Genomic DNA, 15,838 nt, shown 5'->3' on the forward strand with positions numbered 1-15,838 from the left:
TCCTGGGATGAGAGGTTTGTCCTAGGAGGAGAGATTGAGTAGAATGGGCCTTTACTCTCTGGAGTTTAGAGGAATGAGAGGTGATTTCATTGAAATATACAAGATTCTGAGAGGACTTGACAGGGTAGATGCTGAGAGGCTGTTTCCCCTGACTGGAGAGTCGATAACTAGGGGGCATAGTCTCAGGATAAGGGGTCGGCCGTTTAGGACAGAGATGAGGAGGAATTTCTTCACTCAGAGGGTTGTGAATCTTTGGAATTCTCTACCCCAGAGGGCTGTGGATGCTGAGTCATTGAATATATTCAAGACTGAGATCGATAGATTTTTGGACTCTAGGGGAATCGAGGGATTTGGGGATAGGGCGGGAAAGTGGAGTTGAGGTCGAAGATCAGCCATGATTTTATTGAATGGCGGAGCAGGCTTGAGGGGCCGTATGGCCTACTCCAGCTCCTATTTCTTATGTTCGAGGCCATCTGAAAGCACTTTACAGCCAATGAAATACTTTTGAAGTGTAGTCACTGTTGTAATGTAGGAAACACAGCAACCAATTTGCGCACAGCAAGCTCCCACAAACAGCAATGTGATAATGACCAGATAATCTGTTTTTAGTGATGTTGGTTGAGGGATAAATATTGACCAGGACACCAGGAAGATCTCCCCTGCTCTTCTTCAAAATAGTGCCATGGGATCTTTTATATCCACCTGAGAGGGCAGACGGGGCCTCGGTTTAACATCTCATCCGAAAGACGGCACCTCCGACAGTGCAGCACTCCCTCAGTACTGCAGTGGGAGATTTTTATGCTCAAGTCTCTGGAGTGGGACTATGAACCCTTGACCTTCATGACTCAGAGGCGAGAGTGCTACCCACTGAGCCATGGCTGGCACCATGGGGTGGGGGCATGCTCCATGCCAGGGGAAAGTGGCAGCTTTACTGGTGCGGGTTTGGGGTTCAAGGGCATGAGCTTGACCCAGAAGTGAAGCTGGGGATGAGGGGCATTGAGCAGTTGGCACCGCAGATCGGCAATCCAGCAGGCTGCTCCAAGCTGGCGCCTGACACTCCCTGTGTTCTCCATGTGGGCGAGAAGGTGGCATCAATCCCGATCAGTTAAAATTCCGATCAATGCTCACGTCGATGACTCATTCTCAGCCACATGCTGCCCCACAGACAATAACTTGACCTTTAAATGCTGCTTCGCTGGCTCACTGCTCAGTCTAGAAATTGCATCAGTGTACGTGGGGAATGGAACACTGAAGGGACCCTGTCCATTTCAACGACGAAATAAACGTCCCCTACCCAGAATCAGCATTGAGCTCGATACAGAGTAAAGCTCCCTCTACACTGTCCCATCAAAAACTCCCAGGGCAGGTACAGCACGGGTTAGATACAGAGTAAAGCTCCCTCTACACTGTCCCATCAAACACTCCCAGGGCAGGTACAGCACGGGTTAGATACAGAGTAAAGCTCCCTCTACACTGTCCCATCAAACACTCCCAGGGCAGGTACAGCACGGGTTAGATACAGAGTAAAGCTCCCTCTACACTGTCCCATCAAACACTCCCAGGGCAGGTACAGCATGGGTTCGATACAGAGTAAAACTCCCTCTACACTGTCCCATCAAACACTCCCAGGGCAGGTACAGCACGGTTTAGATACAGAGTAAAGATCCCTCTACACCGTCCCATCAAACACTCCCAGGGCAGGTACAGCATGGGTTCGATACAGAGTAAAACTCCCTCTACACTGTCCCATCAAACACTCCCAGGGCAGGTAGAGCACGGGGTTAGATACTGAGTAAAGCTCCCTCTACACTGTCCCATCAAACACTCCCAGGGCAGGTACAGCACGGGTTAGATACAGAGTAAAGCTCCCTCTACACTGTCCCATCAAACACTCCCAGGGCAGGTACAGCACGGGGTTAGATACAGAGTAAATCTCCCTCTACACTGTCCCATCAAACACTTCCAGGGCAGGTACAGCACGGGTTAGATACAGAGTAAGGCTCCCTCTACACTGCCCCATCAAACACTCCCAGGGCAGGTAGAGCACGGATTAGATACAGAGTAAGGCTCCCTCTACACTGTTCCATCAATGTGCCTACTGTAGCAGTGTGACATTTCTCTAGATCATTGAGATGCTGGAGTGAGTGTCAGTGTGTTAATATTACACTATTTTACAAGACTTGTAAGATGAAAACCTCCTTTTAACAAAACCCTTTTGTTTTGGTTTTTAGGCAAGGCACAAACAGACGGGGGAACTGGCTGCCGTAAAGATCATCAAAATGGAGCCTGGTAAGAATTTTGATTCAAACATTGACTTAACTTTTGTTGGTCTCGCAGACAGAAACCAGTAGTGGAGCCGAAAGGGAACAAAACTGCAGCTACTAGAAACCCAGCAATTGACGTGATTAGATCCCACCCTCAGGGGATCGATGTTAGTAGATCCCACCCGCAGGGGATCGATGTGAGTAGATCCCACCCGCAGGGGATCGATGTGAGTAGATCCCACACGCAGGGGATCGATGTGAGTAGATCCCACCCGCAGGGGATCGATGTGAGTAGATCCCACCCGCTGGGGATCGATGTTAGTAGATCCCACCCGCAGGGGATCGATGTTAGTAGATCCCACCCGCAGGGGATCGATGTTAGTAGATCCCACCCGCAGGGGATCGATGTTAGTAGATCCCACCCGCAGGGGATCGATGTTAGTAGATCCCACCCGCAGGGGATCGATGTTAGTAGATCCCACCCGCAGGGGATCGATGTTAGTAGATCCCACCCGCTGGGGATCGATGTGAGAAGATCCCACCGGCTGGGGATCGATGTTGGTAGATCCCACCCGCAGGGGATCGATGTTAGTAGATCCCACCCGCTGGGGATCGATGTGAGTAGATCCCACCGGCTGGGGATCGATGTGAGTAGATCCCACCGGCTGGGGATCGATGTGAGTAGATCCCACCCGCTGGGGATCGACGTGAGTAGATCCCACCCGCTGGGGATCGATGGTAGTAGATCCCACGATCACACTGTGTGGGATATAATCAGAGTGTGTGTGGGGTACGAGCAGAGTGCGTGTGGGACACAATGCACTGCATGCAGGTCACGATCAATCAGCATTTGTAATCAGACCAATGCTCGGCCTCAGTATTTCGAGTTCGCCTTTTCTCTCCATCATTGACATTTCAAAAGAATTTTATCGATAGTTCACCCAGAACCTTATCTCAGTGCAAATCACTGCTTTTCAGTATTGGTCTGGGTCATTTTCAACCTCCCTGCGAAGGCACTGACTCTCACTGCGGTACGAGTTCCACAGGCAGTGTTCACACACCAGTCCCTCACCCAAATTGCCATTCTTATTTATTAAGCCCAGACAGTAAGTGTCTACAGGCTATTTTACCATGCGGGGCATCACAGCCCAGCTCAGCCCAATCATGGTCCTAACCCTGAGTTCCCCATTGCACTTTCAGCTGAGGTCACTGGGGAATGATGAGGAGGGAGAAGGACCCCTGGCTGGGTTTGCTGTTCTCTAACCCGGGGGATTGAGGCTAATTAGAGTGTTTCCCACCCCTAGTCCTGCAGCGACCAGCTAATTCTGCACAAAGCAGGGATCAGTCTTGTGGCCTTCCTCTTGTGTGTGGCTCAGACTGGTTACCGTAGCAATTTGCGCACTGTTTTCATTGTCTGTCTCTCCCTGCTTCAAGCTCTTTGTCTCTGTCTCTCTATATCTCACCCTTTCTCTTTTTCTCCGTGATTACATCGCGGTGTCTATCTCCATCACTATCTCTATGTCTGTTTCTCTCTATCTCTATCTCCATTTCATTTCTTTCTCTCTATCTCTGTCTGTCTCTCTATGTATCTCTATCTCGCTATATGTCACTCTTTGCCTCTGTCTCAGTGTCTCTCTCCCTTTCTGTTTATATCTGTATCTCTGTCCCTCTTACTGTGTGAGTGTGCGTGTGTCTCTGCTGGAGCTCGTGTGTGTACTTTTATATGTCTGTGTGTCTCGCTCACTCTACGTTTCTCTCTGCCTATGTGTCTCTCTCTCTCTCTGTTCCTCTGTTTGTCATTATGTCTCTTTTTGTCTGTATCTTAGTCACTGTCTATCTCCCTCGGTCTCTGCCTGTATGTTACAATGTATATAAGAAAGAAAGAACTTGCATTTATATAGTGCCTTTCACGTCCTCAGGGCATCCCAAAGTGCTTTACAGCCAATGAAGTACTTTTGAAGTGCAGTCACTGTTGTAATGCAGGAAACCCTGCTGCCAATTTGCGCACAGCAAGATCCCACAAACAGCAAAGTGATAATGACCAGATAATCTGTTTTTAGTTGTTGGTTGAGGGATAAATGTTGGCCAGGACACCGGGGAGAACTCCCCCACTCTTCTTCGAAATAGTGCCATGGCATCTTTGACATCCTTCTGAGAGGGTAGACGTCAATAGATATCTCTCAGCCTCTGTCTGACATTGTTTATATTCTCCTTACGGTCTCTGTCTGTATGTCTCTGTGCATCTCTGCCTCTGTCTCACTGTCTCTTCATCCCGTTCAGTTCCTGTGATCCGTCTCTATCCCCATCAGCTGTGATTATTCTTGAGGGCAATTATTTGACTGTGTTTTGAAGTGGTTTCGAGTTCCTGCTCAATTTGCATGTGATGTTGCAATGAAAGGCTGCTAAATCACATCCACAAAACTCTGCCCTGGGAGCAGTGAGATAAGATTATCTGTAAATAGGGCAGCGTTCAGCAAAAAAAAAAAACCCCAAAGAAATCCTGCGTTTTTGAATGCGTGCGATTGCAAGTCTTAGAGAGAAGGAAATTCTGCTCCTTGTGGGTTTATCTCAGGACCCTGAAGAGAGAAGCACTAACACGATCACATCTCACGGTTAGGGTTATAATCAGAACGGCAACATCAGCAGAAACATTGGAATTAAGCAAATCCCATTGCAAAAAAAATAAATATCCCTTGAATAAGAAGGCTGTGTCTTCCTCAGTTAGGTCAACACATTAACACTGGGGAGGATGGTCCCAGTCACCCTATGTACATCAATGGTGGACGTACCTCTGATTGGGAATTCCCAGGAAATGGTAAATCTATTCATTCTGATCCAGTTCATTCTGATCAAGTCCATTCGCATTGTAAGAGCTTCTACAAGTATGCAAAAAGAGAGTGGCAAAAGTAAAGGCTGAGACAGGAGAAATTATAATGGGGAATCAGGAAATGGCAGATGCGTTAAAACAAATATTTTGTATCTGTCTTCACAGTAGAAGACACAAAAAGCAGACCAGAAATAGTGGGGAACCAAGGGTCTAATGAGAGTGAGGAACTTAAAGTAATTAATATCAGTAGAGAAAAAGTACTTGAGAAACTAATGGGACTAAAAGCTAATAAATCCCCTGGACCTGATGGCCTACATCCAAGGGTTCTAAAAGAGGTGGCTGCAGAGATAGTGGATGCATTGGTTGTGATCTTCCAGAATTCCCTAGATTCTAGAACAGTCCCAGCGGATTGGAAGATAGCAAATGTAACCCCGCTATTCAAGAAAGGAGGGAGAGAGAAAGCAGGGAACCAGAGGTCAGTCAATTGGGAAAATGCTGGAATCCATTATTAAGGAAGTGGTAACAGGGCACTTAGAAAATCATTAGATGACTAGGCAGAGTCACCATGGTTTTATGAAAGGGAAATCATATTTGACAAATTTATTAGAGTTTTTTGAGGATGTAACTAGTGGAGTAGATAAAGGGGAACCAGTGGATGTAGTATGTTTGGATTTTCAAAAGGCATTCAATAAGGTGCCACATATAAGGTTGTTACAAAAGATAATGGCTCATGGGGTTGGGGGTAATATATTAGCATGGATAGAGGATTGATTAATGGACAGAAAACAGAGAGTAGGAATAAACGGGTCATTTTCAGGTTGGCAGCCTGTAACTAGTGGGGTGCTGCAAGGATTGGTGCTTGGGCCTCAGCTATTTACAATCTCTATTAATGACTTAGATGAAGGGACCGAGTGTAATGTATCCAAGTTTGCAGACGATACAAAGCTAGGTGGGAAAGTAAGCTGTGAGGAGGACACAAAGAGTCTGCAAAGGGATATTGACAGGTTAAGTGAGTGGGCAAGAAGGTGGCAGATGGAGTATAATATGGGGAAATGTGAGGTTATTCACTTTGGTCGGAAGAATAGAAAAACAGAATATTCTTTAAATGGTGAGAAACTATTAAATGTTAGTGTTCAGATGGATTTGGGTGTCCTCATACAAGAAACACAAAAAGTCAGCATGCAGGTACAGCAAGCAATTAGGAAAGCAAATGGAATGTTGGCCTTTATTACAAGGGGGTTGGAGTACAAGAGTAAGGAAGTCCTAATACAATTGTACAGGGCTTTGGTGAGGCCTCACCTGGAGTACTGTGTACAGTTTTGGTCTCCTTATCTAAGGAAGGATACACTTGCCTTAGAAGCGATGCAATGAAGGTTCACTAGATTGATTTCTGGGATGAGAGGTTGTCCTATGAGGAGAGATTGAGTAGAATGGGTCTATACTCTCTAGAGTTTAAAAGAATGAGAGGTGATCTCATTGAAACATATAAGATTCTGAGGGAGCTTGACAGGGTAGATGCTGAGAGGTTGTTTCCCCTGGCTGGAGAGTCTAGGACTAGGGGGCATAGTCACAGGATAAGGGGTCGGCCATTTAAGACTGAGACGAGGAGGAATTTCTTCACTCAGAGGGTTGCGATTCTTTGGAATTCTCTACCCCAGAGGGCTGTGGATGCTGAGTCGTTGAATATATTGAAGGCTGAGATAGGTAGATTTTTGGACTCTTGGAGAATCAAGGGATATAGAGATCGGGCGGGAAAGTGAAGTTGAGGTTGATGGTCAGCCATGATCTGATTGAATGGCGGAGCAGGCTCGAGGGGCCATATGACCTACTGCTGCTCCTATTTCTTATGTTCTTATGGTGCAGTTCATTTTGTTCCAGTTCATCCTGACGCAGTTCATTTTGGTCTCCCACCCCTGCATCTGCTGCTGAAACCCTCATCCATGTCTTAGTTACCTCCAAATTTGACTATTCTAATGCTCTCCTGGCCGGCCTCCCATCCTCCACCCATAAAGTTCAGCTCATTCAAAATTCTGCTGGCTGTATCCTATCCTGCATCAAGTCCCGATCACCTATCACCCCTGTGCTCGCTGACCTACCTTGGCTCTCAGTCCCCCCCGCATCTCCAATTTAAAATTCTCATCCTTGTGTTTAAATCCCTCCATGGCCTCGCCCCTCCCTATCTCTGTAACCTCCTTCAGCCCCTACAACCCTCTGAACTCCCCAGTCCTCTGACTCTAGCCTATTGTGCATCCTTCATACCACCATTAGTGGCCCTGCCTCCAGCCGTCTAAGCCCCACGCTCTAGAATTCCCTCCCTAAACCCCTCCGCTGTATCACCTCCCTCCCCTTTCTTTAAAGTCCCCCTGAAAACCCACCTCTTTGATCTTTTAGTCACCCCCTCCTGATATCTCCTTCTTTGGATCTGCGACCAGATTGAGCTCCTGTGAAGCGCCTTGGGACACTTGTCGAAGTTAAAGGCGCTATATAAATGAAAAGAAGTTTTAACAAAACTGGTGGGAAGAGAGAAAATAGAACTTGAAATTAGGAGAGCAGAGAATATTAAAAGAAATGTTGAGCAGTTTGATAAATACTTATGCAGTAAGTCGGTTACTGTTGTTATCATAGCTTCACATTCTTCCCTCGGAGAACAATCTGAAGTAGTGGAAGGATTGGCAGGCAGGGTGGCGTTTTTTTTGTTTTCATAGTCTGACAAGCCACAAGGTGAACGCTCCTTCCGTGGCTGTAGCCATCTTTATACCAGCCGATAGGATGGTGAGTCCGATACGGCAGGAGGGTATTACAGGCTCCCACCAACCCATACGATGAGGGGGGTCCACAACACACCCCCTAGATGCGATTTCAACCCAGAATTTGATTCACTGATACTGTCTCGAGCGGGGATTGAACCCTGCATCTTCTGACTCAGAGGCGGGAACGCTACCAGTAAGCAGGTAAAAAGGGAAAAGTTTGGGCCGTCGAAAAATCCCAAAGGCGGTGTGATATCGATGAACAGAAATCGCGGCCATAGCATCCAGCATTTCCTGGTAATCGGCCCGGTGCCTGTGAGTGCCCACCGGCACTGTGGGGTCTTGGAGAATTGCAGCCGTAATCATTCGAAACAGCTCCAGGTCACGGGGAAGGAAATAGGAGAAGAAACAGTGAGGATTGATGGAGAACTCAGCAAAACCAACAGTGTGGAGCACAGGGTCTAATTCTGGGCACTGGTACACTCACACCTGAAGTTCTGGGCACTGGTACAGTCAGTCCTGGAGTACAGGGCACAATTCTGGGCACTAGTACAGTCAGTCCTGGAGTACAGGGCACAATTCTGGGCACTGGTACAGTCAGTCCTGGAGTACAGGGCACAATTCTGGGCACTGGTACAGTCAGTCCTGGAGTACAGGGCACAATTCTGGGCACTGGTACAGTCAGTCCAGGAGTACAGGGCACAATTCTGGGCACTGGTACAGTCAGTCCTGGAGTACAGGGCACAATTCTGGGCACTGGTACAGTCAGTCCAGGAGTACAGGGCACAATTCTGGGCACTGGTACAGTCAGTCCTGGAGTACAGGGCACAATTCTGGGCACTAGTACAGTCAGTCCTGGAGTACAGGGCACAATTCTGGGCACTGGTACAGTCAGTCCTGGAGTACAGGGCACAATTCTGGGCACTGGTACAGTCAGTCCTGGAGTACAGGGCACAATTCTGGGCACTGGTACAGTCAGTCCTGGAGTACAGGGCACAATTCTGGGCACTGGTACAGTCAGTCCTGGAGTACAGGGCACAATTCTGGGCACTGGTACAGTCAGTCCTGGAGTACAGGGCATAATTCTGGGCACTGGTACAGTCAGTCCTGGAGTACAGGGTACCAAATTCACTTCCCATCAGATCCTTACAGCCAGCAGACAGAGGAAACTTTGATCCCCTCAGCCTGGGCTGGATTGAATTAGGGCAGGGAAATGAGATTAGATTAGGCAGCTTGCTTTGCAAGGCTAGCACAGGCAGGGACACAATGGGCCAAATGACTTCCTTCTGCACTGTAAATTCAACGATTCTAAGTCCCAGAGGTGAAAGGTCAGTGTCCAACCCAGTGCCCCAAAAAATGTTCAATGAAAATCTTTTGAGAGAGAAACAGAAAGCAATTGTACAACAGACTAGGAGTTTGATCTGCAGAGAATATTTGGACGAGAAGCCTATTGCCGCACAAGAATGCATTGCTAATGAATTCTGCGTGTGAGAAACGGTGCTGCTTTCATGTGGTCAGGCTGCTTCCTGGTTGCTATGGCAGCTCACAGGCCTACTTTCTCCGTGTGCATCCGCCACGTGTGGGGAGAGGCCTGCGGTGGGATGCAGCACCGCACTCTGAGGCTTTGCAAATGCAGCAGGCTGCAGCGGCAGAGGACCCGGAGGTTGGCAGGGGTGGGGGTGGAGGGGAAGCTTCCTTTGCGTGAGCTGCCAGCATCGGAGGGAGAATCTCTGCCTAACGGGAGCCTGAGGCCTAGCGCTCGGATCAGCCTTTCATACCCGTGTTGAGGCATCAGTAAAACCTGGGCTTCCTATAAGGTTCAAAGGAAGATTGAAACCTGGAGGAAGTAGGGAGAAAGGCTTCTTTGCGAACAATAGACCAGACAGGCCGGGTGCTGGGGTTTCTGAGGGGGAGGGGATGAGATGAGTCAGAGGTGGGAGAGTGCATTCTCTGTGCCTCATTCAGCTGGCCTGTTAATCGTGTTCAATGTTCCTAACAACGGAAGGTACCAATTAATTGATTTAACGCAAGATTTAAACAAATATATAAGCAGTAGGTGACCTCCCCTGGCATTACTCGTGAGTCGTCTGGGGTCTGGAGCATGGTTGTGAGGTTTAGTTGCTAAACTGGCCTGACTCCTTTCATATTCATGTGATCCCCATGGCCACCCAGGTCATTGTATCTGCTTGTAAATTGCTGCGGTCAATCACTGGTCAATACATTGCTTGTAAATTTCAGACTTCAAGTCATAAAATCCCAGGATAAAATGCCTGGCTTTCTTTTTAAGGTTGTGTTGCAACTGCAATAAAGTGTGACGTCTGGTGTGTGACGTCTGGTGTGTGACGTCCTAGGTGTGACCTCTGATGACATCTGGTGCGTGATGTCTGGGATGTAATGTCTGGGGTGTGATGTCTGATTTGACGTCTGATGTCTGGGGGTGCGACATTTGGTGTGACGTCTGGTGTGTGATGTCTGGGGCGTGATGTCTGATGTGTGACGTCCGATGTCTGGGGGGGTGTGACATTTGGTGTGACGTCTGGTGTGTGATGTCTGGGGTTTAATGTCTGGGGCGTGATGTCTGATGTGTGACGTCCGATGTCTGGGGGTGTGACATCTGGTGTGACGTCTGGTGTGTGACTACACTTCAAGAGAAATCTATTGGCTGTGAGGTGCTTTGGGAGATCCTGAGGACATTAAAGTTCCAGAGAAATGCAAGCTCTTATGAGCATATGAAAAATGACGGGCAGGAAAAGGTCAACTGGTCCATCCAGCCTCTCCCATACGTTTGTGATGCCTCATGCATCACAATACAGACACTCCCCACCCACCTCGAGCCATGGACTCTCCCAGGGGAGACAAAAAAAAACAGATAAAAACTCAGGCCATTTAGGGAAAAAAATCTGGAAAATTCCACTCTGACCTCCTTAGGCAATGGAAAGTAGTCCAGGAGATCACATGGACCTTGATTTATATTACAGGATACCTACCTCTTGCAGGAGGTGATCGCCACCCCGGTCAGAAACAGGTCCAGCTCTCGCTTGAAGGAATTCAGCAAATCAGTGTTCACCTGCAGCCTGTTCCAGAGGCCCACTATTCTCTGGAAAAAAACAACCACCTAAAATCCAACTTATTTCTGCCCTTGCATAACTTGTAAAGTGGCTCCTGGGCCTTACTGAACCTATGCAGTTGAAATAATTTGTCCTTGTAAACACCATCTAATCCCTTCATCATCTCAATCAAATCACCCTTAAGTCTGCTCTTCTCGAAAGTATAGAGACCCAGCTCAGTGGGCCTATCTGGGTAACTAAGAAGCTTTATCCTGGGGACTTAATCTTCTGGCCCTCCTCTGCACCCTTTCCAAAGCCTCAATATCCCCCATCATGTGAGAAGCTCAAAACTGGACACAGGATTCTAACTGAGGCCTAAGACTCAGCCTTACTTCATCTCCTGAGGGGAAGGTGTTTCCCAGCTCGTTCCACAGAGAGTCAGACTCCCTACGTCCATGTTCAGTGAGTTGCCGAGCTAGGAATATTGTTCGTAGGACCTCATAATGCTGCCTTGTGGTACGGAGCTAAAGGGCCCACAAAGGTCCCACAAAGCTTTGGCGCATTCTTTCTGTCCCTTTATATCGTACACAGCCCATGGAAGGAGAGTCAATGGGTGGGTAAAGTCCACGATAGGGCAGATTGTACACGATCTGTGGAAGGAACGGGCTTGATGGACTAAATAGTGTTTTGCGTCCTAATATTCTCATGAACGATGATGTTGAGGTTGTTGCTGATTGCAGTAGGTCCCTACCTACTCCGATGGAGATTGGGATGGAGTTCTCTAAATACAAACGACACTGGCTAGGCCACGTTTATTGCCCATCCCTAGTTGCCCTCAGAAGGTGGTGGTGAGCCTTCTCTTTGAACTGCTGCAGTCCTGTGGTTGGTGGTGCTCCCATGATTGAATTAGGTAGGGAATTCCAGGATGATGAAGGAAAGGCGGTGTATGTCCAATTCATGATGGCGTGTGACTTGCAGGGGAACTTGGAGGCGATGGTGGTCCCACGAGCTTGCTGCCGTTGTCCTTCTTGGTGGTAGAGGTTCTGGGGCTAGGAAGTGCTGATCCCAGTCGGGGTGATGGTGACAGTGCTAAACTTAGCCTCAACTCCTCTGAATTAGGGAGAGTGAAGGACCAGCCAAGGCTCCTACTTGTGACCACCTACCCAATGGCCCCTCTTGAAATGGACATTGAGTCAGCTCTGATGCTCTCCCCGGTTGAATATCCTGCTCACGCCAGAAGGCTATCCAAAAGGCTGAGGTACCAAAGGGTTGCAGAACCTCATCGCAGCAAGAAGTCTGTGCCTTGAGGAACGACGGGGAGGAAACAGACGCTGGTTCCGGCCTGGGAATGTCGTGCACTATAATGGGCCATTAGATGCCATGCGTCTTTGGACTCTAGTGCGGTGTGAGGGGACACTGCAGCTCAGACTGTCCAGCCCTACAACCCTCCTCTTTGCTCCTTCAATTCTGGCCTCCTGTGCATCCCCGATTCTCATTGCTGCACCATTGGCGGCCGTGCCTTCAGCTGCCTAGGCCCCAAGCTCTGGAATTCCCTCCCTAAACCTTTCCACCTCTCTACCTCTCTCTCTCTCTTTAAGACGCTCCTTAAAACCTACCTCTTTGACCAAGCTTTTGGTCACCTGTCCTAATATCTCCTTATGTGGCTCGGTGTAAAATTTTGTTTGAAAATCGCTCCTGTGAAGCGCCTTGGGACATTTTACCATGTTAAAGGCGCTATATAAATGCAAGTAGTTGATCACTACCCCGTAACCCTCCACCCCATAATGCATGTGTGTCAACGTCAGATGAGGACAGACCTGGCTCAACTGTATTGCCCTCACTGTCTAGACTCACACATGACGCAGTACCACTGGGGTAAGGCACCAGAGGTCAACTCTGGAGCTGTACCTCAGGAGGGCTCATCAGCTTCAGGAGAATTAATTTTCCTTTGCGGGATGTGGACGCCGCTGACAAGGCCGGCGTTTATTGGCTATCACTAGTTGCCCTGAGGGCTGCCTCTTGGTCCTCTGTAGTCCAGCAGTTTGATACAACTGAGTGGTCACTTCAGAGGGCAGTTAATAGTCAACTGTATTGGTGTGGGACTGGAGTCACATGTAGGCCAGACCGGGTAAGGACGGCGGGTTTCCTTCCCTAAAGGACATTAGTGAATCAGTTGGGTTTTTACAATAATCGATAGCTTCATGGTCACTTTTTATCGAGACAGTTCCCATCGCTTATAATGGGCGTGTTGGTGTTAATGCGATTTGCCCACTATAGTAACAGAAAGAGTAGATAAGGGTAATGTAGTAGATGTAATATACTTGGATTTTCAAAAGGCTTTCGATAAGTAGACTCATGACTAAGGCCAGAGCATGTGGAGTCAGGGGACAAGTCACCGAATCGATGGCAAGCTGGCTACAAAACAGAAAACAGAGAGTTGGGGTTAAAGGTAGTTCTTCAGACTAGCAGAAGGTGGGAAGTGGTGTTCCACAGGGATCGGTGCTGGGACCACTGTTCACCATTTACATAAATGATTTGGACTCGGGAATCAGAAGTACAATTTCAATATTTGCAGATGACACCAAACTGGGGGGTGTAGTGAATGCTGAGGAGGACTGCGACAAAACACCAGAAGATGTTAATAAACCTGCAGGATGGGTGTGTAATTTGCAAATGAATTTCAATGTAGATAAGTGTGAGACGGTGCATTTTGGTGGGAGGAATAAGGAGGCCACATACTGCTTGGAAAATAAGAGTCTAAATGGGATAGAGGAGCAAAGGGATCTCGGGGTACAGATACACAAATCATTAGAAGTAGCAATGCAAGTTAACAAGGTCATAAAAATGCAGACAAAGCACTGGGGTTCATTTCTAGAGGGATAGAATTGAAAAGCAGGGAAGTTGTGTTAAACTTGTAGTGAATCTTGGTTAGATCACACTTACTGTGTACGGTTCTGATCTCCGTGTAACAAAAAGGATATAGAGGCACTGGAGAAGGTGCAATAAAGATTTACAAGGATGATATCAGAACCGAGAGGTTATAACTATCAGGAAAGGCTGAACAGGCTGGGGCTCTTTTCTCTAGAAAAGAGAAGGCTGAGGGGTGACCTGATAGAGGTCTTTAAGATTATGAAGGGGTTTGACAGGGTAGACGTGGAGAAGATGTTTCCACTTGTGGGGAAGTCCAAAACTAGAGGTCATAAATATAAGATCGTCACTAATAAATCTAATAAGGAATTCAGGAGAAACTTCTTTACCCAGAAAGTGGTTAGAATGTGGAACTTGCTACCACAAGGAGTGGTTGAGGTGAATAACATAGATACATTTAAGGGGAAACTAGATAATTACATGAGGGAGAAAGGAATAGAAGGATATGCTGATAGGCTGAGATGAAGTAAGGTGGGAGGAGTCTCGTGTGAAGCTTAAACGCCGACATGGACCTGTTGGGCCGAATGGCCTGTTTCTGCGCTGTAAATTCTATACACGATGAATGGTAAAAGCACAAAGTGTCAAATAAAAACAGGTAAATAGTTAACAGTACTTTCTGTCTAAACCTTTAAGGGTCATTTACTTACTGCTCCTAAATCTGGCGTGGGTTCCTTGCTTTGCTGGCCCAGCTCTTAAGCTGCTGTATGTTAGACTGAAACAGGCTGACCACAAGGTGCAACCTAACGTCCAATATAGTTCCAATAGGAGACCTCTGTTCACCACACTGACCACCAATGAGGCATGCTGCCGATCATTGTCACTGTACCCCTCTCACAAGTCTCAGGCCGGCATTTAAAACTGGGTGTTGTTCATGTCAGAGCGACATGATGAAATCTTACATTCTGAACGATGACTGGTATATACATGAAATCCTGCCGTTGAGTCACTATTTCACCATGCTCTCCATACTGAAAGCAAACATGCAGCAAGCAGTTAGGAAGGCAAATGGTATGTTGGCCTTCATTGCAAGAGGATTTGAGTACAGGAGCAAGGATTTCTTACTGCAGTTATACAGGGCCCTGGTGAGACCACACCTGGAGTATTGTGTGCAGTTTTGGTCTCCTTACCTAAGAAAGGATATACTTGCCATGGAGGGAGTGCAGCGAAGGTTCACCAGACTGATCCCTGGGATTGCAGGACTGTCGTAATAGGAGAGGTTGGGTCGACTCGGCCTGTATTCACTCGAGTTTAGAAGAATGAGAGGGGATCTCATTGAAACATATAAAATTCTGACAGGGCTAGACAGACTGGATGCAGGGAGGATGTTTCTCCTGGCTGGGAGGTCCAGAACGAGGGGTCACAGTCTCAGGATACGGGGTAGGACATTTAGGACTGAGATGAGGAGAAATTTCTTCACTCAGAGGGTGGTGAACCTGTGGAATTCTCTACCCCAGAAGGCTGTGGAGGCCAAGTCACTAAATATATTTAAGAAGGAGCTAGATAGATTTCTAGACACAAAAGGCATCAAGGGGTATGGGGAGAGAGCGGGAATATGGTATTGAGATAGAGAATCAGACATGATCATATTGAATGGCGGAGCAGGCTCGAAGGGCCAAATGGCCTACTCCTGCTCCTATTTTCTATGTTTCTATGTTTCTATACGACCAGTGGCATTGCAGCACAGAGGCACTCTGTGCGAAAATCTTATTGAACTGCCCAAAATAGGCAACGTCCTTAATGCATTATAAGCAATGCTTTCGTAATTGACGTCAGTGGTAATGGCAAATTGAAGAAAGAAAGAACTTGCATTTATATAGCGCCTTTCACATCCTCAGGACGTCCCAAAACGCTTTACATCCAATTAAGTATTTTTTGAAGTGTACTCACTGTTGTAATGTAGCAAATGCGGCAGCCAAACTGCGCACAGCAAGATCCCACAAACAGCAATGAGATAATGAGCAGATGATCTGTTTTAGTGATGTTGGTTGAGGGATAAGTGTTGGCCAGGACTCTACTGGAAACAGT

The 15,838-nt window shown here is 47.5% G+C and overlaps 1 protein-coding gene across 2 annotated transcripts in view; it reads left to right on the forward strand.

Annotated features, from left to right (window-relative positions):
* The window catches only part of LOC137306035 (mitogen-activated protein kinase kinase kinase kinase 5-like), a 104,857-nt gene that overhangs the window by 14,462 nt on the left and 74,557 nt on the right, over positions 1-15,838 (forward strand). For both annotated transcript variants that reach the window (XM_067975059.1, XM_067975060.1), the window contains exon 2: positions 2,232-2,289. In XM_067975059.1, coding sequence (XP_067831160.1) covers positions 2,232-2,289 — 58 coding nt within the window. The remainder of the gene's footprint in view (positions 1-2,231; positions 2,290-15,838) is intronic.

Source organism: Heptranchias perlo, chromosome 41 (assembly GCF_035084215.1).
Source record: "Heptranchias perlo isolate sHepPer1 chromosome 41, sHepPer1.hap1, whole genome shotgun sequence".
Lineage (NCBI taxonomy): Eukaryota > Metazoa > Chordata > Chondrichthyes > Hexanchiformes > Hexanchidae > Heptranchias > Heptranchias perlo.